The sequence below is a fragment of the Episyrphus balteatus genome, chromosome 2, assembly GCF_945859705.1.
Source record: "Episyrphus balteatus chromosome 2, idEpiBalt1.1, whole genome shotgun sequence".
NCBI lineage: Eukaryota > Metazoa > Arthropoda > Insecta > Diptera > Syrphidae > Episyrphus > Episyrphus balteatus.
In genome coordinates, this window is record NC_079135.1 from 90,984,744 (window position 1) to 91,012,333 (window position 27,590).

A 27,590-nucleotide genomic window follows, 5' to 3' on the forward strand; every position below is an offset into this window, starting at 1 on the left:
TTTTAACTTGTATCCCGAATTCTTACGGTTCTCGGTCAAATTCAGTCCTGGTTAAAGCCTAGTACGCTGCTAAAGCGAAAAGAAATTTTGCATAAAAAATTTCGCTAACGAAATCCTGAACGGAAAATTTCGTTTTGCTTTTCGTTTTTCAGTACGCAGCTCTAGCGAAAAATTGGAGAGTTTTCACTCATTTGTCACTTAAGCCTAGTACGCAGATCGGGAAAAATTTTATTTCTGATACAAATTTTTTCTCGGGACAAATTTTGTCTTGAATAATTATCAATTTCAATTCAATTTAGTTTATTGAACTTGTTATTTACAATTGACTTAAAATTAACTTATTTCTAAGATACATTGGTTGATATAAAATTTTGTTGGCACAGAAGGGGCCTAACCTTATACAATGACTAAGTTATAAAATATAAATAAATATTATACATGGATAAACTTAATTTAAAAAGTCTGCTGACTAGGTTGTCCTCGGGGTGTTCAGACCCGGATGTCCAGTTGTGGGGTTGGTTGAGTTGGGTTGGTTTGATTGGCGTTTAGCCACGATAGTATGCCGACTGGGTGTCGGCGTAAAAGTTAACTGCTTCTTCGTTGTCCATTGAAATTATGTGCTCATCCAGTATATCCAAAGCGCAAAGGTACCTAGGTTCCGGATGTCGTTGTTGGGCTATCATTCTTCTCATCAGCTGATTGGGGTGGTTGGCGATATTTCCTACAAGTATCTTCGCCGATCGCAGTAGATACTTGTCCAGTGGTATGATTTTTGCTTCCTCGTAGAGTCGCTTGTTGCTGTAGTATTTTTGTCGCTGTCGATCGAAGTAAAGTCCGGTGCACATCCTCAGTATTTTTCTCTCGAACATTTGTAGTTCCTTCATGGCTGTCTTGGAGATGGTATACCATACCGGAAAGCTGTAGGCAATGACAGGTCGCAGAAGCTGCTTGTAGATCAAGAGTTTCGTTGGTTGACTTAATCCTGTTCTTTTTTTCATCAGAGGGTGAAGGCGATGGAAGGCAAAGTTGGCTTTTTTGAGGACCAAACGGGAGTGATTGTTGAATCTGAGGAGCTCGTTAAAGTTGATTCCTAAGTACTTGGCGCTGCGTTTGGCTGGCAATCTAGTTCCATCTGGAAGTGTCAATGTGATGCTTCTGCAGCTTCCAGCCGATCGACTGCCTCTTCCTCCTGATCGGCTAAGGCACAATAATTCCGACTTGGATGAGTTGATCCGGATACCCCATTTACTGTAGAACTCATACAGTTTCCGAATGTGAGCTTCGACTTTCCTGGCAGCTATGTTTGGCGAGATGGACTTGCAGTATGTGAGTGAATCGTCCGCGTAAAGCAGGTTCTCGCACTCACTTGCAGGCGGTTGGTCTGATGTCAGGATGCTGTATAGAAAGGGGCCAAGTTTGGATCCTTGAGCAACTCCAGCTCGAATGACTTTCATTGGTGATTTCCGATCCTCCACTTGCACAAAAAAGTTTCTGGAAGAGAGAAAAGAAAAAATAATTTTAATTAGTGCCAAAGGAAAGCTTAGTAAATGAAGTTTATGGATAAGGGCATCGATCCATACGCTGTCAAATGCTTTCTCGACATCCAGAAAGCATGCGACGGTAACTTGATTTTTGTTTAAAGCTGAGGTGATGTCTTGGTGGAACTTCATGAGCGGATGCAGTGTGGAGTGCTTCTCCCGAAAACCGAACTGCATGTCTGGGATGATGTTGTTATCGCTGCAAAACTTCTTCAGCTTCCTGAGTGTCAGCTCTTCCAAGAGCTTACTAAGATTGTTGAGAAGAGAGATTGGTCTGTAATTGGAGATGATGTTCCTAGCACCTTTCTTAGGAATCGCCACAATTCTTGCAGTTTTCCATTTCTGTGGGAAGTAGCAGTTGTTTATGCAGTTGTTGAGGATGATAGCCAAGAAGATTATCACTATTTGCGGGAGCCTCTTTATGATGAAGTTGGAGATGCCATCCGGTCCAGCAGATTTTTTCGGTTTGGATAGGTTAATTATTTCGGCAATCTCTTCTGGGGTAGTCAGGTTTGGGATGTCAGTAGGATCACTTGCAGGATTTGTGTCGCTGAATATCACTTTATCCGGGTTAGGTAGCAGAGTCCTTTGGATGGATGCCTCGACTTCCTCTATAAAGTCTGTGTCTTGAATAATTATCCAAGCAGTACGCAGTTCACGCGGAAAATTTAAATATTTGGAACCGCTGTAAAGAAAAAGTCTCCACTTAGTTTTGCGCGGACAAATAATGTTCGAAACAATATTCTGCCGCCAAAAATTGTGACAAGGAAAAAAAAATAAAACAAAATTGAAAAAATTCAAACAAAATTAAGGCAGACTCTTTAATAGCTGCGTTCCTTTGGGAATATTTATCTACTGCTTAGTACTTAAAACTTTGAACTACTTTTGCTATATTGAAAAAGTATTTCAAAGCAGCATTAAGTACTAAGCAGTAGATAAATATTTTCAAAGGAACGCAGCTAATAAAATACATGGAAAGTGAAGACGAAGCAAATACAACTCAGAATCAAATCAAAAACAAAAAAAATTAATTTAATTTGAAAGAAGAAAAAAAGTATTGATAGTCAGCTATTAAATGAAGCCTCAAGAGGCGCGCCTCTTTTCAAAACTAATGAATGCAAAAGAGAAAGAAGATAAAACAAAAAATTATCCGACCGGAGAGTCGTGGGCCAAAATTCTGAGACTCTTTTTTGACGTTTCTTTTTCCACTCTTTCTTTTTTCAACATTCAATTTCATTTCTTTTTGCTTCTTGGTGGAATACAACAACAAAAATACTTAAATCAAAAGAGAAATGTCAAATTTGAGTCTTTGACTCAAGAGGCATCGTGTAATAGTACGCGCCTCACAGAATGATTATCAATAGAAAATTCGAAAAAAGAGTCAAGCCTCTTGAGGCTTCATGTAATAGCTGACATAGAAATTACTTAGGGTAAACTGCCCTTTTGTTGCCACTCCCCATGTGATTGGCACCTTGAGTTTAAAAACCATTTACAGCTTCTATTTTTATTTTTTGTTTAAAAATTCACTTTTCTCGCCTTTTTTGGCATATTCTTAGCAAACGAGATATTGATAATTACAAAAAAAAGTATTAATAGTAGTTTTATGTTATACGGAAAAAACTGCGAACTAAAGTTGGTGCGACATTCGCTTAAGGTGCCAATGATTGGGCAGTTTACCCTAGGTAATTTCTCCAACTTCAAAATTTTGCGCAGGATTATAAAATGTTTTGTAGAGATTAAAATTGTAGAGATAAAATTTGATTTTTTTCCCGATCTGCGTACTAGGCTTTACTTTTTACTGTCCCGTACATTTTTCTTGACTCGAAGAGCAGTGTTGACGGTTTTTTCACTTTTAATTCATTTACCTACTTCTTGCTTTAAAAATTATTTTCTGTTGATTTTTCTTGATTTTAAATTAATTTTGAATTTTTTTCATTTTGATGTTGACAGAATAGCTATTCGATGATATTTTTTCGTTAGCATTTTCGTTGTCGACTTTGGAGGCTTTTACATTTTTCGTTTCACTTCAGCTGCGTGCTAGGCTTTAAATAGCGCTAAGCAACCAAAATCGATTGATAGTAACCAATCGATGATTAACGATGATACAAAAAAAGAATAGTTTACAAAAACATTCAAAGATTTAAAATTTAGGATAATCATAGCTTAAAGATGACCAGCAGCTGTAAAAAAAACCACCCCTTAACCTAAAACTTGACTATGAATATGAAAATTTGCAAGTTTTAGGTAAAATAAAACTTATTTAACTTCCAAAACCTAACCTATATTTTGTTTTTACTAATAAGAGAATCAGTATTAGAATTGACCTAAAGATAGCCAAAACGAATAATATTTTTTCTAGGTTAATTAAACAAAAAAAAAAACAACTTTGGTTTAAGTTCGTCTTGGTTAAATGTTTAAGTAAAAGCTTATTGCACCAAAATAAAACAACTAATAAAATTCATATTATATTTAAATATCTTTAAAATCTAATACCAAAAAAGTATCACAAATTTAAAGAATAATGTGTATTTACATATAAGCATTATGGAGCGCGCATGCAGCTTTTTACAATTACCTATGCACATAATTTAAAAAAGTTGAAGGAACTCTAATATATTCAACAAATCAATTGACTTTAAATTGTTGAAGCTCTAAAATTTTGTTTGACTAAAGTTAATTTGGTGCAAATCAAATTTTAGTTATAATTCTAATACTGAACAAGACGGATTGCGTGCAATAAAATTTCTTAGTGAAACCTTGAAAAAGTAATATCACAATTTTTTAATTCAACTTTTAAGAATTGAATAATATTTTTTGAACGTGCATGGTTTGGTTGCGTTTTAAAGCCTATTGCAACAACTATAATTTACATTTTTACACCAGAAATTTTTACTCATTTTTATAATTTTGTGAACAAGTGCTTGTAAACTGTAACTTACATATAAGCTGGTGGAACAGGCTACTAACTGATGAAATATTTCTTTAAATGACTTTTTAATTAGTAACATGCAGAAAAATTGAGTGCATATATCAATCATTTTTAATTTGTCAACGAATATTTTGAATTGTTTTTAAACCATTCAAAACAATTCAATTTAACCCCTTAGGCGGCTAAATCTCATTAAACTCGAACTGAGAATAATTATTCAAAGGAATTTTTTTTCTATTTACGTCAGTGATTTTTTTTAGTTTCATGTCTGATACGACAATGCAAGTTGCATGACAAATAATCGGGTTTCAAAATTCTGTTTTTCACAATTCTGCTTTTCATAATTCTGCTTTTCAAAATCTGTAAAATCATCTTTTTGAAAAATTATCTGCTTATTTGATTACTTACCTACATAATTTGTCATTTTTTAAATGCGAATTAATTTTTGTTTTATAAATGAATAAATTTGAAAATATTAAAAAAAGGTTTTTAATATTAAACATTTCCGAAAATAACTAAAAATTTATTAATTTATCAAATAAAGATGAATATTCAAAAATTTGAATAAGAAAAGCAATATAAAACATCGGTTCCAATTAGTATACATATTTTATTTGAAAGAAAGTCGGTATATGCATTTCAAAAAATATTTGCGACACTTAAATAAAAAAAATTAGGAAAGTACCAATGTTGAATTACATTAATGAGGTGTATTTTTTTTTAGCCAGCGCATATGCTATAAAAAAAAAACAGAATTAGCAGAATTTTTTTGTTCAAATATAATGCTGGCAGAATTTTGAAAAGCAGAATTTTAAAAAGCAGAATTTTGAAAAACAGAATAGAAAAAAAGCAGAATTTTGAAAAACAGAATTTTCGCTGAAAAAGCAGAATTTTGAAAAGCAGAATTTTGAAGCCAGAATTTTGACCCGATCCCCAAATAATCAAATCATAGAAAATACTGACTTGATGACCAAAGTCAAGTCATTGACTAGTTTACATTTTAAGAATTCAGGGAAGAGATTCTGTATGATGAATGAGAAGAAAAATGTATTCGTTTATGCAAAAGGCTTGCATCTCTCTTTGTCGAAGATTTTCTTTCGTTTTTGAAAAGAAAATGATAGTTTTCCTTTTTTTTAATAGAATCTTGCATCAGGATAACCACTTAAACTTCCCAAGAGTTCTTTACTATCGATTTTCAATGAAACGCATTCTCAACGGAATCAATGCAGTAGAACACGATCCTATAGTAAATATGTTAGATCACCTACTTATCAGTAGTTTACTCCAATTACTAAATTTTAGCTCCCATACAAAATTCTCTTTGCACCAGACGTCTAGGGTTTGAATCCTTTTTTAAATCATTTTGTTTATCTAAAGCACATAACCTGTATTCTTATGACGTTATCAAGTACAATTAAAGTCCGTAAACTAACTTCACGGAAAACGAAATTGAATTCTTATTCGTTTAGTGTCCTTTCTTGTTAACTCCAGTCGTTTGGAGGTAGTAGACTACTCATGAGTTGAAATCTTTTACAACCTGAGTAGTTTCCCACCACCAAAGGAACACATATATTGTAGACCACAGTGAAATTATAAAAAAAAAAACTTTGGTCCTTTAAGGTGGTAAACTAGGCGTAGTAATTTCATCTGCATATACTCTTCTCTGCCTGAGTAGATGGGAATATGCAGCTCGTAGTACTAGATTATCTGCAAATGAGTAATCTTCCACCTCCAAAGGAACGCGACTGGTGATGTGGCTTATTATTGCTTTTGAATTTAAATACCTGATATTGAAAACTTATATTTCATAATACAAATTTGTAGCACAATACATCTCAACTATTCTTGAGTGCGTCTTATTAATTTGGAACACGGCTAAGTAACGATGCACTTTTTCATGACAATATGATAATCTTGGAATGTTTGTCTATTCCTGCCAAGAGGCTCTAACTCGGAAAAAAAAAAAATGTCTTAGGTTGTGTACGCTGGGATACGAATAAGGGCTCTGGCGTTATAGTCCTTCGCACTTAACATCACTTATTTATTTCACTTTACATATAAATATTTGCACAACATTTTGTTGTGTTGATAATGATAGTGACCCTAATTCAAAGTGTTCAAATTTTTTAAGATAACTTGAAGAAATTCCAGCACAGTGTTATATAAATTTACATACTTATATTAATCTTTATATACCTTTACCTACTTCCTATACAAAAAAATTAAAGCAGAAAGTGAATGTCGTATATGCAAATAAGGACCAAACGAAAAGAAAAGTAAACTTTCTTTTAAAATTGAATTAAGATATGCAAATATGTTTCATGACACAGCGCATGGGTTTTAACCTTGAATAAATCAATTTGGTTGTGTCAATTATGGTTGCAATTGTTAGCTGTTCAAAAGAATACGTAAGTTTTATTTTTTAAAATTCAAATTACTTTGTATTTTGTGAACTTTGGCATAATGTCATTTGCATTTATATTTACCACTTTTCTGTGGGCTTTTTGTCAATTTTCTGTGGATGCTATCTGTCAATAAATTGGACTTAATTTTTTTTTAATGCTAAATTTTCCAGATACTCTCTGCTTCAATGTCATCCTTTTTTCTATACGATAGTATTAGCGTTATCTGTCAATAAATTGCAATTAAATTTTCCAGATACCTACTCTCTGTTTCAATTTCAGTCTTTTTTCCTTACATACTTTATTTATGTTGATTGGATCTTTATTAAAGCTTAAAGCTTTTGTTTCAAGCTTTACAATGGTACCATTAACATTCATGTAATGTCAATTACTTCCTGATCAATTTAATCGTTTTTACACAACGCAAAGTTTAATTCCATTTTTTGCTTCTAAGTGTATAACGCTGAAAAGTCCACAAGGACTTCTTATATACAATTTTAACTGACCGCAATATAATGTCATTGGTTAGAATATTATCCACAAAAGTCAACTCGTTCCATTATAAGTTCACACAAACAAAATGTCATAACGAACAAAAAAAAAAAAGTTACGCATACACCATAGTGTAGTTTTAAAAATTTAAACCAATTAGATTTTGTTGAATGTATGAGTTGTATTATAATATTCAAAATATTAAATCTTAATTTTTTTTTTGTTTTATTAAATTGAAAAATACAATTCTATTTTCAGTTATTTGTTGCGCCTCTATTAATATGCAGTAAATTGAAAAAATAAAAACAAGCAAACATAACAAGTAAAAATGAATGACAGAACTTCAATACCAGAATTTTTCACTGGCCGTGATATATTCATAACAGGAGGTTCAGGATTTTTAGGAAAAGCTTTAATTGAAAAACTTTTGCGTTCTTGTTCGAATCTAAACAGAATTTATGTTTTAATTCGTGGGAAAAAAGGAAAAACAGCCGAAGCACGTTTAAAGGAAATGTTCAATTCAGAGTTTTTTAACAAGGTTCGAGAAAAGAATGATTTGTTAATAAACAAAGTCACAGCAATCGATGGTGATGTTATGCTTCCGGGCTTAGGAATAAGTGCTTCAAATGTACAAATGTTAAAGAATGTATCGATTGTTATTCATTCAGCTGCTAGTGTAAAGTAAGTTTGTCTTCTGTTCAAAAATTTGTTTTTGTAAGGTCTTTTGTTAATCTAAATTTTTGAACTTTATTTTCTTATAGGTTTGATGATCCGTTAAAGGAGGCAATTTTAATGAATGCTCGAGGCACATTGGAAACTCTTAAATTAGCTGAAGGTTTTCCAAATATAAAAGCATTTGTCCATATATCCACAACTTACTCAAATCCAGACAAACACGTAGTAGAAGAAGAGGTGGGTTGAACTTTAATGCAATTTTGTTGGTTTTGACTTCTTTTTTGAACAATGAAATTTTTAAACAATTCATTATAGAAAAAGATTGTTTCAGAGAAAAAAATATGTCTCTGGAAATATAAAGAGTTTTTTTTTGTAAAGAACATTATGTTTCTTTTGATTTCAGCTCTATCCAGCAAAAGTAGATTGGAGAACGGCAATTAAGCTAGCTGAAAACTACAGCACAGAAATGCTTAATATATTTAACCTAAAGTCAGTTTTTTTTTCAAGATTAATATGGGACTCAGTATTTAATTTATCTCTTTCTATAGGTACAGCGAATTTCAGCCTAATACCTATACTTTTACAAAAGGTTTAGCGGAGCAAATAGCTAACGATTACAAACAAAAATTACCTGTTTTCATTTATAGACCGTCTATTGGTGAGTTTCATTTCAAAATTCAAATACATGACTAATTTTCTTTATCAAGCAAAACTCTGATTCTTATTTGTTCTCCCGAAATTCACTTTATGACTGCCATCTTGCATATTAGTTTTTGTCAAATGTCTCGGGTATTTAATTTTGTATTACTTCATAAGATTAGGGGTTAAAATTTAGTGTCAAATGAAAGAATAGTTTATACTGAAAATAAAAAAATAGGGTTTCCACTTTTAAAATGGGAAACTCTATGCATGCGAACCCTATTTCAAAGAAAAGATTGTCAGAAATAACAGTCAACCTTTATTATCAATTGGTTTCTCTCTGGGAGTTACCCACATTACTTTAAATAGGTTTCGGTTAAGGTTCGAGATTTATTTTTTTTTTTATAATTTTTTTTTAAATAAAGGTTATTTTATGACCTTTATTGGAAATAGCAGCAAATAAGAGTTAATAAAGAACCTTTCAAACGGTTGAGTTTTATTTCTGATCTCTGATTCTACTTACATTAATAAATGTTTTATGGAACCCAAAAATGTAATTATTTCTTCCTTTTTGCAGTGGTCTCATCAATAGAAGAACCAGTGCCAGGATGGATAGATAACTTTAACGGCCCAGTTGGAATGTTTGTCGCCAGTGGCATTGGTAAAGTTTTTCATCAACAAAAATTATTTTATTGAAAATAAATTGACAATAGATTTATTTTAAAGGAATTCTCCGTACAGCACATGGAGATCCGGATGTTTGCCTCGACTACATGCCAGTTGATATTGCTGTTAAAGGATTAATAGTAGCCGTTTATAAGAAATGCCTTGAAAATCATAGGTAAAGAAAAACAAATATTTTAGAATGAAATAAAACAAATATTAATTATTTTGAACAAATTTATTAATTTAAAGTCCAGAGGAATTGATTGTCTACAATTGCTCAACAGCAACAGTCCGTCCAGTTTCTACTGGTGACGTCATAGAAATGGCTAAAGTTTTAATCAAAGATAATCCAATGGAGCAAACATTTTGGGTGCCTGGAGGAGGCATAACAAGATATAAATATTGGTACTATTTGCGGGTAAAAATAATATTGTAAAATATTTTGATGCACACAAAATTAATTTTTATTTTTTACTTTTTAGTTTATGACTTTGCATGTTCTTTTCGCAATTTTGGCAGACACAATACTTCGCATCTCAAATAATAAGCCATTGTGAGTTATTATTTCTTAAACTTTTTTCCAAAGTAGTTACTTATTGAATCAATCTTTTAGTTTTCTTAAACTTCAACGGAAAATATATGCTGCCAATAATGCACTGCACTATTTTAATATAACGCAATGGTCCTTCCAAAATGATAAGTTTTATGAAATGGATAAATTCATAATGCCTTGTGATAAGTAAGCAGTTGCTAAATCATGAATGTTTTGAGTTATTTGTAATTTTATTTTTCTCTTTATTTTTTTTAGAAAAGAGTTTGCATTTGAGCACTATACAAATATTGATATACATGAATTTTTCAAAAATGCTCTTGTTGGAGCTAAGTATTGGCTGCTAAAAATGCCTTTAAAATCTTCAAAATGGGCAAAAATAAAATTCCGTATTCTTACCGTTGTGAATTTTTCAATTCAACTAACAATTGGAATAATTATTTTAAGAATGGGAGTTTTATATGTTTATCGCAATTATTTTACAACAAATTCCACCTAGAATAAATCTTTTATAAAAAAATGGTTTTTAATTACTTTCAGAAAATTATTACAGTCAAAACATTTACATAGAACTAGCTTTGCAAATGTGGTTCAGCCTTGTTTGCAGTTTTAAACACATTAGGGGCATATTCTTTAGTCGTTTTTAGACTGGGGTTTATTCAATGTTATTTGAATAAACTCCAGTTTTTCTTCATAGACACAGTCTAATGAATATGGCCCATTGATTTTGTTGGATTGGCTATATTTAAACACTGGTTAGAAACGTGTTGGTCTGGAAGGACTTTAATACTATAGCTGTGTTGTAGTGAGACTTCAAAATTCAGTCAGAAGAAATCCAACAAGCCGTCAAACAACAAAAACTTACTGGGAATTACTTTAACTTTTTTTTGCAGTAAAAAAAAAAAAATAAAATGAGGCGTACTATGTAAGAAAGTTCAAAAGAAAAAATATTTTTTTCTCACAAGCGCAGTTTGTTTGTAAAAATTAAATGGCAAATTATTTTTGAAACCAAAAATTAAGCTTTCTACATCACCTCTTTAAGTTTTCCAGCCTGAAAAACTATCAAAAAGAAAGTTTGAAAATTTTTACTTTTGTATTTTTGTCACATTTTGAGCCAATGTAGTTAAGGTTACAATTTTGATGATGAATGCGGGCTTCATGTCAAAATGAAAGAAGTATTAATTGTTAATTAGGTTTCGTCCATGTCTATGGACATTATCAGATGAATGATTTTTATACGTAATAAACCTTAACTACATTTTGGCCACTTTTTGCAAAAGTACAAAAGTGAAAATTTTTTTTTCTTGCCAGCGGAAATTGTTAGAAAAAATTAGTGTACAATTTATATTTTTGACTAAAAAGAAAGCTTTCAGAGAAACTTTACAAAAATGCGTTTGAAAATTTTCGATTTTGTACTTTTTCACTTTGAGCCAATGTAGTTAAGGCTTTAGCCTTAACTACAATGACCTAATAATCATTTTTAGCAAAAAAAACAAAACCGACTTCAATAGATCAAAACTGGGTTTTATGGTTTTTAAAATAGTTCCTATGGCTAAAAGTGAACTTAATTGAAATGGGACCACACTGCAGCCACCAGCTTTCCAATACAAAAAGAATTATCAAAATTGGTTCACTCAGTCCAAAGTTATGCGGTAACAAACATAAAAAAAAAAAATACAGTCGAATTGAATACCTCCTCCTTTTTGGAAGTCGGTAAAAAGTGAAAAAGCGGGACATTTACAAAAGTAAAAATTTTGTATTTCTTTCTTGCGCTATTTATTTTTGGAAAAAACTACAAAAATTACAATGAGGCGTACTATTTAAGAAAGTTCCAAAGGAAAAATATTTTTTTCTCACAAGCGCAGTTTGTTTGTAAAAAAGAGGTGGCAAATTATTTTTGAAACCAAAAATTAAGCTTTCTACATCACCTCTTTAAGTTTTCCAGCCTGAAAAACTATCAAAAAGAAAGTTTGAAAATTTTTACTTTTGTATTTTTGTCACATTTTGAGCCAATGTAGTTAAGGTTACAATTTTGATGATGAATGCGGGCTTCATGTCAAAATGAAAGAAGTATTAATTGTTAATTAGGTTTCGTCCATGTCTATGGACATTATTAGATGAATGATTTTTATACGTAATAAACCTTAACTACATTTTGGCCACTTTTTGCAAAAGTACAAAAGTGAAAATTTTTTTTCTTGCCAGCGGAAATTGTTAGAAAAAATTAGTGTACAATTTATATTTTTGACTAAAAAGAAAGCTTTCAGAGAAACTTTACAAAAATGCGTTTGAAAATTTTCGATTTTGTACTTTTTCACTTTGAGCCAATGTAGTTAAGGCTTTAGCCTTAACTACAATGACCTAATAATCATTTTTAGCAAAAAAACAAAACCGACTTCAATAGATCAAAACTGGGTTTTATGGTTTTTAAAATAGTTCCTATGGCTAAAAGTGAACTTAATTGAAATGGGACCACACTGCAGCCACCAGCTTTCCAATACAAAAAGAATTATCAAAATTGGTTCACTCAGTCCAAAGTTATGCGGTAACAAACATAAAAAAAAAAAAAAATACAGTCGAATTGAATACCTCCTCTTTTTTGGAAGTCGGTAAAAAGTGAAAAAGCGGGACATTTACAAAAGTAAAAATTTTGTATTTCTTTCTTGCGCTATTTATTTTTGGAAAAAACTACAAAAATTGTTTTTTTTTTCTTAAATCAAAAAATAAGCTTACTGCATAATTGTTTCTAATTTTGTTGTCGGAAAAAAAATGAGTTTTAAGAATTTTAGCTTTTGGAGTATCCTACTCCATTAATTACTATATCATTCTGTCACTCAATATAGCTTTTTTAACAGCTATTGGCCCTTATTTATAACTATAAGGTTTTCTGCAACTTTTCTTGAGAAGCTCCAGAAGTGCCATGGCATTGTTGTTGTAATTTTTTTATCAAGCGACGTACATCCTCCTATGACCTTTCTGCCACACGATCGGTGAGCGGTAGAGATGAGCAAAAAATCACGACCTGTGATTTTTAACCTGTGATTGACAAATCACAATCACTACCTGTGAACAGTCTTCAAATAACCTGTGATTACCTTAACCGTGAATTGGAAATTCACATTTTACTTTACAGTTAGCACTTAGCACAAATAGAGCATTTTCTCTGGATGTCATTTTCGACAAGTTTGTTTAGGTTATAGCGTGATTTCTCTCACATAGATCAATCATAAAAAGATCTCTTTGTTTGAACTTTACACTAGAAGTGAGGCAAAATTTTTTGTCAAAAGTAAATTAAAGTGCATTTGCGGGTTCAGGTAAAAAGTTATTTTTTTCAAAATCACAGGTCAAGTCATTTTCAATGCGTTTTCGTGAATTCCGCGTAAAATAATTCACGTTACACAAGTGCATTAGAAATTCAAATTATAACCTGCTATTTTTCAAAACAGCTTTTGCAACAGTTCTTTATTAAACGTGAATTGCCACGCAATTGCTTTGGAATTTTTTTAACCCGTGATTTTTCCCAAAACAACTTTTTAACAGTTCTTGTTTAAACGTTTATTGGTTTGACTGCAATTCACGCAAATGCTTTTGAATTTTTTAACCTGTTATTTTTCACAACTTTTGCAACAGTTCTTTTGTAAACGTGAATTGTACTGACGGAATTTACGCAAATGCCTTGGATTTTTTTTTGACCTGTGATTTTTCCCAAAACAACTTTTTAACAGTTCTTTATTAAACGTGATTTGACTGGAACTCACTCATTTGCTTTCCAATTTTTTTTAACCTGTGATTTTTCCCAAAACAACTTTTGCAATAATTCTTTTGTAAACGTGAATTGTTTTGACCGGGATTCACGCAAATGTTAAGGATTTTTTTTAAACCCGTGATTTTGTTCAAAATAACTTTGCACCAATTCTTATGGAAACGTAAATTTAAAGCTAAATTCATTAAAATGCATTGAAAATTACTTTTGACCTTGGAAATAAATAGCTTTTGCAACAGTTCCTGTGTAAACGTGAATTGTTTTTATCGGAATTTACACAAGTGCAATGGAAATTATAAGCTGTGATTTTTCCCAAAACAACTTTTCAACAGTTCTTGTGTAAATGTGAATTGTTTTTACCGGAATTCACGCACGTTCGGTAAAATTAATGTTTTGTTTACCCCTTACAATCACATATGGCTCCAGAAGAATCACGGTTTGCCCGCGAATATTTGCTGTGAAATCGCAGGTTGCCCTGATTAAAATAAGGGTTTTCAACGTTACTTTTCCCGTGAAATTATAAATTTCTCCCGTAAAATCAAGAGTCGCTTAGACAAAATAATGTTTTCCCCAGTATAATCACGGATGGCTTTGGTAAATCGCGGATTTGTTTGCTTAAAATAGGAGTTTTCCTCGTAAAATCAGCTCCATTGTTTCAAATACAATCTTGTTAGAGCTTCTTTAGTACTTCCTACGTGAAAAATAGTAAAGAAATGTGTATATTGGAAAATACAAACGTTAATAATGCTACGCGTAATTTTTTTTGTTTTTTTTGGGATTTTCATAAAAAAAAATTGAAATCACGATTAAAAATCACAGGTTACAATCACTGTGAATTCAAAATCACAGTCACAGGTATACCTGTGATTGAAAAATCACGACTTAGCTCATCTCTAGTGAGCGGTGAGGCGGTGACAGATTGAAACTCATTCAACAAGGTAGTATTAAAAACATTCACAATACATAAGAGTTACCATTGGAAAACTTCCTGCATAAAATACTCCCTTTTTCTATTGTTTTTGTGAAAGAGCTTAAAGGATTAATGCTTTTTTTTAAGCTTTTAAAACGTAAAAAAGACGTAAGTGTTGTCGTGTGGTTGGTGGCTATCTGTTTTTCGTTTGTTTGGAAAACAATTAATGTTAACATTTGAACATGCGCCGCAATGGACTTTCATGGAAAATCTTTAGGCGGACGTGTTGCGTCGGAATGTTTCTTGAATAAGTAAATTGTAAAAAGTTACTTTATTACATGGTTTAAAAAGAGAAGGTATGATCATTAGAAAAAAAAGTCTGTATCGAGAACTGTCAAAACTTAAGAATGGCTTCTTAAGTTTTTGACAGCTGCCTATTGAAATTGTTGTTGTAAACAAATTTGTCTTGGGAATTATTGTTGCTTTTGACTTTGGTAAATTAAACGTAAAAACCTTATTACTCCATTTTGTAAAATTGCGACTCTAATGATCATACCTTTTGTCTTCTTATACCATGACTTTATTACACCTTGGTGGTGTGGAAAATGAATTCTACCAACAAAGGGGTAACGCTGGTACTTTTTCGATCAAACTTGAAACATTTTTATGCAAAGTGCGGCATCGCTGTGAAACATGATGCAGAGTGAGATGCAAACGTCCTATCGTACCTGTACTGACAATTTTTGTTGGACAGAGTATTGTAAACTACTAGTAGTACTCTGCCACCTCCCGAAGGAACAAAGCAAACATAACGGTTTATTAAAATTTTGCCGATGTAAACGTATCATTACTTTTTGTATAAAACATATTACAAAGCACTGGATGCATTCACTATTATACAAAAAAAATATAACAAAAAACGTCAAAACTTCAAACGTCATGTTTTGTTGACAATTTGACTTTGGCAACTCACAAAACACCGCTTCTTCCACAAAACACCAAACGTTTCTCAAAAAAATTTTTTTAAATATATCAAAAACCATGCCAAAATTAGTAGATTTACGACAAGATCGCAATTTAATTCGCAATAATTTCGATGGCTATAAACTATCCCTCGATAGTATTCCAATTATACGTCAAGATTTAATAGTTCCTCCTCTGCGAGCAACTCCCTCCGATGATCAATATTCGTATCTTCATGCCGAATTGTTTTCCTTGCAAAATCTTCTAATTTCTGATCCATGGGATCGTGTATCTTCTTATTATGTTAACCATCATCATGAAATTATTAAATGTTCATATGATGAAAATAATGGTAGACCAAAATCATTGGTACCAGTTTTTCGTATTCCAATTGTTCATCAACGTGTTGGTGGAGATTACAATTGTTCTATTAAACTTATATCAGAAAAATTCGCTGTATTATGCGATGGTGTACAGGAATTGTATATAATTGACACTGGCGATCGCCAAAAATCAGCTGAATGGAAGAAAATAGCTTCCTTCACTATTTCTAGTGGGGAACGAAACTTTGCTCTCTTTGATAGTCGATTGGATATGGTCAATGGGAAGAAAGTCATCAGTTGTGCCTTGGTACGCATTGCTAAAGATGAATTTTCCCATTGTTTGAATATGCACTGGGCTACTCTCGAGCAGCACGAAAAAGATCCGTGGACTTTTGAGATCCACGATATTGTAGAAGGCAAAGGGTCACTTTACTATTGTGCTTTTGAGCCAAAAGCCGAGTGTATAGTCATGTCATCTAATAGACCTTTGAAATTCAAATCAGAAACTGGGTCTGTTGTCGATGTGGAGTCGAGTCCTAAAGAACAAAACGGGGATTGTACTTACACTTGGACTCAAACCGATGATGACATTACAGTCAATTTTAGGTCTGAAAGTGAAGACCCAGATTATAAAATAAAATCGTCAAAAAATAGTCTGAAAGTCGAATGCAATGGAAATTGTTTGCTGGACCAAACTTTGTTTTCCATGGTTGATGAGTCTCTTACAACTTGGACAACGGTAAATGCAAACACTTTGCCATTCGTATTCCAATTTTTAATTTGCCTTATTTTTCTAGAAAGATAAAATTCTCCAAATCACTTTAGTTAAAGAAGATTCGTCTACAGTTTGGCCTTATTTGGTTGAAGGAGGACCACCAGAAGCCTTGGAAAGCAATGAAACAAACATTCCTTTAGAAAACCAACCAATTCCAAATCTAGAAGCACCAATTGAGGATTGTGATTTTCCAATGGGAACACAGGACAATGAAATTAAAATTGGTAATTTTTTTGATTTGATTCTTTATTTAGCTTTATAGGCCAGTCATTATATACATTTGGAAATGCAAAATGAGCGAGGAAGCTAAATTTTGGATATGTTGTAGAGGATGCTTAAAAAAGCTTAACTTGAAGTTTTCGACCAAGATTTCCTATGAGCTTTTTCCGCCATTTTGAAAAAAAGGATAAAATTGGTTTTTTGACAATAACTCGGCTATCTGACGAGATGCGAAAATTTTACAAGGAGCTTTTTTGTAGCTTTTAACGAGTTCTACAATTCATGCATACACATTTTTTGTCTATCATGAACCGTTTTCGAGATATCGATTAAAAAAGTCAAAAATTTAGGACATGCCATTTGTTTTTTGACATTATCTATTTTTTGGTGGTGAATATCGAAAAAATTATTAACATAAAATTTGTAGACCTTATTCAGACCTACAATTTCGTGCTTTTATTTTTTTTTTTGGACAAAAATTACGAACTCCAGCGGGAATTTATTAAATGAATTTTTTTTTTTTTACTCAAGAAAACGAAGGGTGGACGTTTTTTCATTTTTTTTGTCGCTTTGATGGTCCCGGTTGAAGATCTTTGTTGTCCGTACACTCCTCAACTTGTGAAATAGGTTGAATCATTGGAAATGATGCTGATATGTACGAAGCATAGTCATCATCATCTCTGTCATCGTCGTCATCAAACGAAATGTCGACTCTGGTGACGTTATTGCATGATTGCCCACTACAATGCAGACAAATAACTGAGCAACTAATTCCTGCTTTCCTACACCCACAAGAAGCCCCACAATTCCCTTTGCATTTGCACGAAATAAGTTTTAAAAGTTCAGGAGGTGCGGGTTCGGCTGTGCTGGTAATTGGTTCAAGTCCGTGATTAGTTTGTCGCCAACCCCATTCCTGAGGATCTTTAAAAAACCCGAGCCAGGTTTGCACCTGCAGATATGTTCGGAATATGTGCTGGCGGACAGCGCTGCTCGTTGGTGGGAGTAGTGTTAGGTGATTCGTTTTATTTATATGCATTGATTTTGCGAAACGATGGAATCGCAAAATATTTATTGATTTTTCTTGCTTATCACCGCCATATAGGGCAATTAGGAATTGCTCTCCTGCGCAAGTTAAGGCATCCGGATCGACCTTTTTTTGTTTGAATAGTTCTATCGATGACCTTAGTTCCGGATGCTTCTCGAGAGTGTTAATAAATTTAAGTTTTCCCATGTTGTAAAACGACGATGTCGTATCGCAACCGCTAAAAGCGTGAATAAAAAGAATATTCTCAAGAACTGACTTACCGTGCTTGAAACTGCTCTGGGAGTACAGCTTTGATGGCGTATTTCCTTTTGCTGGTTTGCGGAAAAATATATTTTTTTTATCCTGTGCAAGTCCAGTAAGTAAAACCAGAAGATCGATATCTTCGCCAACTATTTCCACTGAGTCATGATTTGACGCTTTTTCAATTGCCGTGGTCACAATGATTGTATCTGCGTCTTCAAAAGCTTGCTCTACTTTTATTCCGGTATTCGTAAAATAACGGGAAAGCATTTGTATCAATTTGTTTTTGTTTTGATCCCTTGCAAGAAACTTCTCCTGGCTAACTTTTGGAGTAGTTGATTCATCAAATATGAACTCTGGCGATTGGTTTTTTCTAGAACGTCGCATTCTTTCCGAAGTTTTGGTTCCGGAGAGTCTCATATCAGTCGGATAACCGTCAAATATAATCGTTACATTTTCTCCGAAGTTCTGTTGTACATATCTGACGTATTTTTTGCATATGAGGTCAAATGTTTCGATTCGACCCCAAACGACTTTATGGAGAAGGAATCCACCGTCGATTATGTGGTGATGTCTATCACCAAGTTGTACTATTTCTGTCAAAGGTTCGAAAGCATTGTATAGTATTGACTTTGTTCCTTTCCTCATTCCTTCTTCGGTGAACAACGATAACGGGAACGGAGCAAGCTCGTATGCCAGAAAATGTTTAAGGTCAGTCTCGGAATTTTTCGCGATGCACATTCTTTGAAAAAGTAATAGTGGATTGATCGGAACTGGAGATTCGTCGATTTGAATGCTTGTAGTTACTGCCGATATAGGAATCACTTTATCCTTCCTCTTAAATGATAACGACGCGTAATCTACTCCTATAATTTTAGTTATCATGTCACAACCAACTTCATATGCAAGATGGCAATTAATGTCTTTGTTTGCAATAACCCCTGTCCCAATTGACATCAATTCTTTTTTTTGAGGAAAAGGGTTGTGACCTGCCAGCCACATGTCCAGTTTCTCAGTGTCAGAATTGTCTCGAGAAATCCGCGAAGGTCTCATGTCTATGTGCTGTTCAACTGTGGAACAAGATACTCCGGAAAAGTTTTCAATTTGCTCACAAATGTTTTGAAGCTGAACCATGCCCAAAGTCCAAGATGCTATTGTGCTGTCCGTAATTCCCCGTCCTTGAGTTAGTCCACCTGTTGTTTTCATGGATCGCATAAGCGTCTGCTCTATCGTCATGTCTGACATAATTCCAGACCAAAATTTGTCCGTGCGACGAATCGTAAAGTATCCACGTCTAGTGAACTTTAAGTAATCTTGTTTGGGTATTTTTTCATGCAATGCTCGCATGTCCTGCAAGTATAAATGAGAAGACTTCGCATACAAGAAGTGACCGCTTGCGTGAAAAAACGGAAGCATTTTTTGTATGGTTACGAGATGAAGTTCCCAATTACCGGATCTTTCTGCCTCCAGGAAGTTTTTCATCAGAGAAACCATTCGGTGGTACTGTACCCAAAGCTTTGCTGTCGGACCTTGGTTTTCAATGTCAATCAATGCTTTTTTAAATTTTTCGTATACGTTTTTCACTTCGTTGTTTTCTGCGGCAGTCATGACAGTCGGCCGATTGAAAACATCTTCGCAGTAGTTATCGAGTTCATCACGTTCCCTTTCGTCGAATTCCAACGAATCCAGCACAATTTTTGACAAAGCTGCGTGAGCCAAAATGTGCGCGCGGACAGCTCGTGCATATGCATGACCGGAAAGTATTTTTTCGACACAATTTTCGGCATAGATCAACTTGAGAAGCTCTTCGATCCCACTTCCCGCCATGATCGCACCAATCGTTCCCATAAACGACATCAATAGATGAAATCCACCGAGTCTTACTACGACGTTTCTTAATTCCGATGTTGGACTAGCAGCCCCCACGATATCGCGAGCTTTCCAGTATAAGGGCTGATCAAATGTGACGAAGGTGGTTTTTTGTTTACAGCGTTTACTGTTTTGGATAGCTTCGAGAAGCGATGTGAAGATCGTATCGTAATCCGATGGCGGCGCGTTTATAAATGGAAGGCATATAACTTTTGAGCGATCGTATTGCATATTTGCTGTAACACTTTCCATAAATCCATTCCATCCTGGAATTCTAGGGGAGCAACTCCATTTTCCGTACAGCCAAATTAAATCTGGTAACGTTGGTAAAATGTCGATCAAAAGTTGGCGGAGGTCTTCCGTGACAGTTACAGACTGTAAGCCTGCCAATTTGTGTTTACTGTAACATAGTACAGGAATCATGCCCAATTGTGAAACTTCTGAGGCAGATTTAATCTCAACAATACGCGGAATTTCTTTCTCACGTTGAATAGCCGTGAAGGGAGTCACGCAATGTATTCCTCCCATTGCATGAAACGTTCCATGGCCGTCAAGGGTGTTAATATTGAAATCTGCATTGTCAAATACAAATTGACTAAACGAATTCTCCAGAATTTGGCATTCAGCTCGATGAATACACGAATTTTCAAAAATCGTTATTTCTCGATATGATGCACAGAACCCCATTGCCGATAATATGTTGATGAGACTCTTGGAACCGAATTTCTTATACAGAAAAGTTCCAACACCGATCAGCAGCGGAGAGAAAAAAGATCGAGGACGCACAGCCGAAATTATTGCGTGAGCTATCGATGTGCATTTTTTATTCCACGATTCCAGTACACCACGTTTATCTTTCGTTATTATTGTTGATAGAAAAACCTTTAAAGATTCCGGAACAGCGGCTTCTACATTTCTTACAAACGCATCCGAGGGAGGGTAATTGTTTTTATCGTAAACGACACCTCTTATGTCCTCTCGGACTATCGCAGCGGCTTCGCGAATAACTCGGAGTCTTTCATCGCGAGAGTCCTTCTTTTTTTCCTCGTACCATTTCTCTGAAAGAATTTTGAATCCGGTGTTTCGGAAACAAACGACACAATCTCGCCCTTGTTTTTCGTTAATCAGAATTTCTTCTCCATATTTAGCAAGTAAATGTGTTTTAACTGTTCTGATGTCCGGAACAAAATTTCCGCTTATTTGACTCATTAATTCATTCATAGAAAACTGACATTCGTCCGAATTTTCTTTCAGGAACGAGTAAATCCCCTTCATTGCCTCTTCTACTTTGTTACCTTTTTTAGCCTCATCCTCAGGTAGCGAGTGGTACACAGAAAAAATGCATTCTTGATGGTAGCGAGCTCCCTCTGCTACTAGATCAGGTACTGAGCAAACACGCTCGACAATTAAAGCGGCAAATTTATCATCACGCCTATTCAGATATTGTAGAACTTTATCTTTCATAGATTTTTCTCGAACCGCATGAATTGTTTTCCGTCTATTCAGCGGTTTTTTTTTTTGATCGGAAATCGCTACTCCACAAAACAAGCATTTACTTTTAAAATCAAAACGATTTTCGATATGCTGTTGTTGTTCGGGTTCGGGGATAGATTCAGATTGAGGTTCTTGCGAAATTGATTTGCTTCGACGAGAAGCAAACGACGCGAGTCTTTCGTTAGCATATTTCTTATAACACGCACTATGTACACTCACAGAATCAACAGTTTGTAGCATGAGCTTATGGTCCAAACACCCTCTTTTCTCACTCAACGCTAAAAGAGTTCGAACAGCTTTTTTTTTAGCTACATAAACATCGTCAATTAACAGTTTCGTACAAATAAAGCAACTTTGATTTTCGGAAAATGTCTCAAACTCTATTTGTAAAGGCGTGATACTAAATAGATACTTTTCGTTTGTACATAAAGATGTCTTAATCGCTTTAACAAGATTTTGAATACTTTGAAACCTACAAAGAATAGCTACACCATTTTGAACTAAGTTAAGATTATCATCTCTACTGTGAGGATCAAACAACCAAAATACATTGTCTTTCCTACCAATTGCAACCGATAAATTAGAAACTGTCAAAACACCAAACACCTCAACGGAAAAAAAGCGATCTAATTCATTATAAAACCAGTCTGTTTCATCAATATACCCATGAAAAGGATCCAATTTATATTCGACGTGAAATTTTGTATTTTCCACAGAAAAATGCTGAAGGACTTCATCTGCCGCTAAATAAAAAGATGATGGTGGCTCATTGCCAAAACGTTCGGAGAAAGTGGAAACAGATTGAATATGCAGATTGTGCCCATTTCTAAGAACTTTATTTATAATATCAGTGTTCCAGGCCGTTACGGATATAAGCTTAGACATACATAATGCCATTACAGAGTTACTCGTGCATTGTGTATTCTTATAAATTCCTTTAAAAATATCACTGTTTTGACAAAAAGCTCCTACAATGCAACTACTACTGATATCAACTTTTCTTTTAAAACCTTCTTCATTTCGAGCCCTGTTAAAATCTTCATCAAGCTGACTAGATACATTCTTCCTTCCCTTGCCTTTATTTTGAGTTTTTGAAAAATTGCTATCCATTTCAAGTTATATTCAAGATTTTTATCTTAATATTAATAATAATCAAAATATATAACTAAAGAAAAAAATATTGTAAGAAATATATTTGTAAAAATTATTTATTTAAAAACAAATAACTTACCAAACAGACACAGTAAAAAAATTATCCAGTTCTGCTTTTGATGATGAGTTTTTATTCACAACATGCACATTCACAACAAATAAATTCTTAAAATAGCTTTTTTTAATTCTTAAAATCACTTTATTTTATCCTTAAAATCACTTTTTTTTATTTTTGAAATCACTTTTTTTATTCTTAAAATCACTTTATTTTATTCTTAAAATCACTTTTTTTTGTTATGAAATCACTTTATTCTTAAAATCACTTTTTTTTTATTCTTAAAATCACTTTATTTTATTTTTAAAATCACTCTTTTTTATTTATCATCACTTTTTTTATTCTAAATCACTTTTTTTAATTCTCAAAATCACTTTATTTTATTCTTAAAATCACTTTTTTTTTATTCTAAAAATCACTTTTTTTATTCTTAAAATCACAGTCCATATATTTTTCTGAAAATTTCGCTCCTTAAGTGTAACACAGCACTATTTTTTTCGTAAGTTCAACTTTCTTACAAAACTCACTTTCTCAATATTTTGCATTAAAAAATGCAGTTGTCACAATATTTGTATATTTATTTTTAAAAACTTTTTATAAAATTACTCTTTTTTTTCAACTGTACACTTCTTTCCACTATCGGCCACAAACTATTATTGATGAAGACATTGATTTTTCAAAACAAAAAAACCTAAGTTTTCTTATAAAAATAGCTTAAAATTTAGCTTCAACTCCATTCAGAAAACCACAGGTATAAGTACATACTTTATATATTTAAATTTTTATTGCGGGGAGGTACGATTACATGCTAATCTGACCTGCACAATTTTTATGATATTCCCAAAAAATGGTGATAAGAAAGGGTTGAGTAATTTCAAAAATTAAAAACGCATGAATGAAACAATAAGACAATCATTAAGTAGCATGGGATTTTCCCACAGCTAATTGATACCTGCTTCTAAAACAATGCTCCTTAATAGAGCAATAAAATTCTGTATATCTTTCTAATCACCCACCCCTAATAAAGAGGCATCTTCTTCACATACCTAAATGCTCATACATACAAATCTTGGATATGTAAAGTTATGATTTTTTTCAAAAAAGTTTAATGAGTTGCGGTTTGCAATTTTGATAAATAAAATAATATAGAGATTGAAGCAAATTGCAAACACAAAGAGCCGGTATACTGTATTTACAAAATTTGGGTTAATAAAACTGGGGTTAAAAAAACCATTACCATTTTCTTCTCATTATGTATTTACTAAATAAATACATACATTTATGTATGTATGTATGTGTTACTGATATAATAATATAAACATTTAAAAAAAAAATGAATAATTTTTTTTTTACAACCGAACGAGCGGTTTGCTTGGCGACTTTGCGGCCAGCTGGAGGTCGTAATTTTTGTCCAAAAAAAAAAATAAAAGTACGAAATTGTAGGTCTGAATAAGGTCTACAAATTTTATGTTAATAATTTTTTCGATATTCATCACCAAAAAATAGATAATGTCAAAAAACAAATGGCATGTCCTAAATTTTTGACTTTTTTAATCGATATCTCGAAAACGGTTTATGATAGACAAAAAATGTGTATGCATGAATTGTAGAACTCGTTAAAAGCTACAAAAAAGCTCCTTGTAAAATTTTCGCATCTCGTCAGATAGCCGAGTTATTGTCAAAAAACCAATTTTATCCTTTTTTCAAAATGGCGGAAAAAGCTCATAGGAAATCTTGGTTAAGCTTTTTTAAGCATCCTCTACAACATATCCAAAATTTAGCTTCCTCGCTCATTTTGCATTTCTAAGCCGTTTTTTCCGACATAATGACTGGCCTATTAGCTATTATTTACAATATTTTATTTAAAAAAACTTATGTAAGGAAAAAACTTAAAGACTAATAACACTGGTCGGCAACGAAAATGGAGCTTGAACCAAACCATACTTTTCTATAGGACTTTTGTATGCTGATTCCGAATCTGAAGTCAAAATTTCACTGGCACGTCAAGTTTTCGAAATATTTAAATATTAACAGGTCAAAAACGCGTTTTTGTGGTACTTTTGGCGTTGAATTTCATCACCGTTAAATTTTTTTTTGCAGATTTGAAGTAAATTTCTGTTTTCGACTATATATAATAATATATATAATAATATTTTTAGATCAAATGTCAAATGTCACATTTCATTTAAAATTAGTTTTTGGGACTTTATAGCTAAAATTGTGATGAGCATGGCTCGAAAACTAGACGTGATGAAAAAAAATCTGTAAACTGTTTTGAATTCAGCACACTCAAGTTTATTAAAATCACCTTACAGAGTTCTTGCTCCCGACTTTTTTTGTTTTTTTGCCGACCAGTGTAATTAACTATGATTAGATTTTAATAATCTCCTACGTGGGCTTGAGGTTAATTTTGTTACTTATATATCTTAAGCTTTCCTCGACGTTTCGGTTGTGATTACAACCTTCTTCAGGACTAATGTTTGAGCGTAAAAAATTTTAGGAGGTTTCTTAAGAATTTAATTGCAGATTGATGTTCTTTTTATTTTTATAATATTTAAAAATTCAATTATTGAAGTCTTAAAAAAGACGTTTCAATCGAACATTAGTCCTGAAGAAGGTTGTAATCACAACCGAAACGTCGACTAAAGCTTAAGATACATAAGTAACAAAATTGACCTCAAGCCCACGTAGGAGATTTTAAATTTATAACAAAAAAGGTCACGAAGAAAGAAATCATTTATAATTAGATTTTACATATGCGATTAATGTCGGATTCCTTATAACCACTTGCACTCGCTACTAAAATCGCTACTAAAGTCGATAATTTTTGGCTGTTTAGGAAATTAAAAAAAGGTAGCGATCTCTTTTTATGATTGTATTTGTGTCCAAGTGACCAATAAAAAACAAAACAATATATGCAAAACTTCATATTAAGAACAAAACAAGGTAAAATTTGTATATTTTGTTCACTAAAATTGATTTACATATATTTCACAAATATGCAAAAATTGGCTCAGGTTCTTCATTTCTTTACAAAATTTTAGTTTTGTTTGAAGTTTTTCATTTGGCAAAATTGTAGTGTGTGTAAATATCTGTGTAAATCCGTTTCAAAAAAGAGATTTAAAAATTATCGATTCTTCGGAAAAAAGTAGCGAATTTTTTTCATTGGAATTCATTTAAGGAAAAAGTTACGACTGCAAGTCGACTGCAGGTTGAATTTTTGGTTCATTGGAATTCGACATAAATTTTTTTTTTTAAATATTGGCTGTGTTTTATTTTCCTCGTGATCACTATAAATTTGTATTGTACAACTTGGCCATAATCTATTTCTAATTCTTTGGATCATTGATGTAAATGATGAAAAGAAGCGTTCCCAGAACTGCACCTTGAGGTACTCCCAGTCTCACTTCTATACTTTCAGAAATTTCGTTCGCTACTTTTCTATTTTGAGTTCTTTTTGATAGGTAACTCCTAAACCATTCGAGTTCTACTCCTGCAATACCATATCTTCTCAGTTTCTGAAATAGTATGTCTCGGTCAATGGTCTCGAATACTCTTTGAAGGTCCAAATAAACCGCAACTACATAAAATTCATATACTTCGGTTTCCAACTGTGTCCCAACCAGATTTAAAAGCGACTCGCAGCTGTGTTGTTTTTGAAATCCTCACTGGTAGTCACTCAAGCAGTTGTTGGATTCCAAAAAGCTTTATGATGGTTTATGAAAAATTGTTTCCAACATTTTACTTTCTGTCTTAAGCATGTTTACCGGGCGAAATTCTGCTGGATTTACCGTATTCTTCACATTTCCTATCGGCACAACTGTATACTTCTTCCAAGGCCCCACAATGTCCATAGCACTCAATAACATCCTAGTTGACAAACTGTTGTAGTATTTTTTACTGTTTATATTTTTCATAATATATTTTTTAACTTACTCATATTTATTAATTTGAATTTAAATAAGCAACACAGATCTCTTAAAATCCCGTTAAAATCAATTCTTTGTTCCATTTCTTTCCAGAACGTCTTCATCTAGGATCAAAAACTGCAACACATCAAATTCTCCTCGACAACAGCCCACCGCTATTCTCAACCAACCTTAGACCTGGTTTTCCATTAGCTTTAGCTACTCGGCAAGATGTAGACACTTGCTTGTGGTTGCAGCAATACAATCCCAATAAAACCTCCGAATGGGGTTTCAGGCATGAAGGTAATTTACATGCTTTTGGCTATGTCCAAGCATCAAAGCAACAAAAAAAATTCATGGATTGTGCTCCGGATTTGAGTTATGCAGTTATTTGTGAATCACATCGTCATGTTTTTCTATACAAATCAAATAATGATACTGCTGATGGTCTGAGAAATCGTTGTGGTTCACAAGTGAGTTTGGGAAAACAACATTTGATAACGTTGGAGGATACTGGTGAGGTTTTGGGTATTTCGACGCATAGTTGTGTTATTACATTATTGACAGAGAAATGTGTTCTATTTTTGCAAATAAACTGAAGCCTTGTTTGTTTGGTTTTGTTAACAATCGAAGCATACATTTTACTTTAATAGAAACTAGTCCAGTAACCTTGTCGATTTTGTGAAAAAAAATTTAAAAGATATGGAAATTTTGGTCTTTTCAATGTTGGAACAAGCTAAGAGACTAGTCAGTATTTGTAAAATAAATAAACCTCCTCGATTTCATAAAAACAAAACTGCAGCAGTACTACAAAATAAAACTTCCATTTATTGAGCCAAGTATAGTTACTTAAAAATCTTTAGCGCAAAATTTTAAACGATTTAGTAATTTATGCCAAAACATTTTTAGTAATTTACTAAGCCAAAAGCAAACTGATTTTTGGCTAAGCAGACTGATATTTACTAAAATGGCTTTAGCATTTT

The 27,590-nt window shown here is 33.0% G+C and overlaps 2 protein-coding genes across 3 annotated transcripts; both read left to right on the forward strand.

Moving 5' to 3' along the window:
• Positions 1–4,206: 4,206 nt before the first annotated feature.
• Positions 4,207–10,409, forward strand: LOC129909298 (fatty acyl-CoA reductase 1-like). Of its 2 annotated transcripts, none has more exons than XM_055986379.1 (11): positions 4,207–4,303; positions 7,620–8,042; positions 8,123–8,273; positions 8,440–8,525; positions 8,585–8,694; positions 9,253–9,336; positions 9,402–9,516; positions 9,591–9,759; positions 9,824–9,894; positions 9,955–10,080; positions 10,150–10,409. In XM_055986379.1, the coding sequence occupies exons 2-11, from the start codon at positions 7,690–7,692 to the stop codon at positions 10,388–10,390; spliced, it is 1,506 nt and encodes a 501-aa protein (XP_055842354.1). In that variant the 5' UTR covers positions 4,207–4,303; positions 7,620–7,689; the 3' UTR covers positions 10,391–10,409. The 2 variants fall into 2 exon arrangements, with proteins under 2 accessions (XP_055842354.1, XP_055842355.1); XM_055986380.1 differs by lacking the exon at positions 4,207–4,303 and adding an exon at positions 6,743–6,875.
• A 5,101-nt stretch (positions 10,410–15,510) lies between these two features.
• Positions 15,511–27,239, forward strand: LOC129909296 (nudC domain-containing protein 1). Its single transcript, XM_055986375.1, has 3 exons — positions 15,511–16,589; positions 16,648–16,849; positions 26,722–27,239. The coding sequence occupies exons 1-3, from the start codon at positions 15,606–15,608 to the stop codon at positions 27,204–27,206; spliced, it is 1,671 nt and encodes a 556-aa protein (XP_055842350.1). The 5' UTR covers positions 15,511–15,605; the 3' UTR covers positions 27,207–27,239.
• Positions 27,240–27,590: the final 351 nt, after the last annotated feature.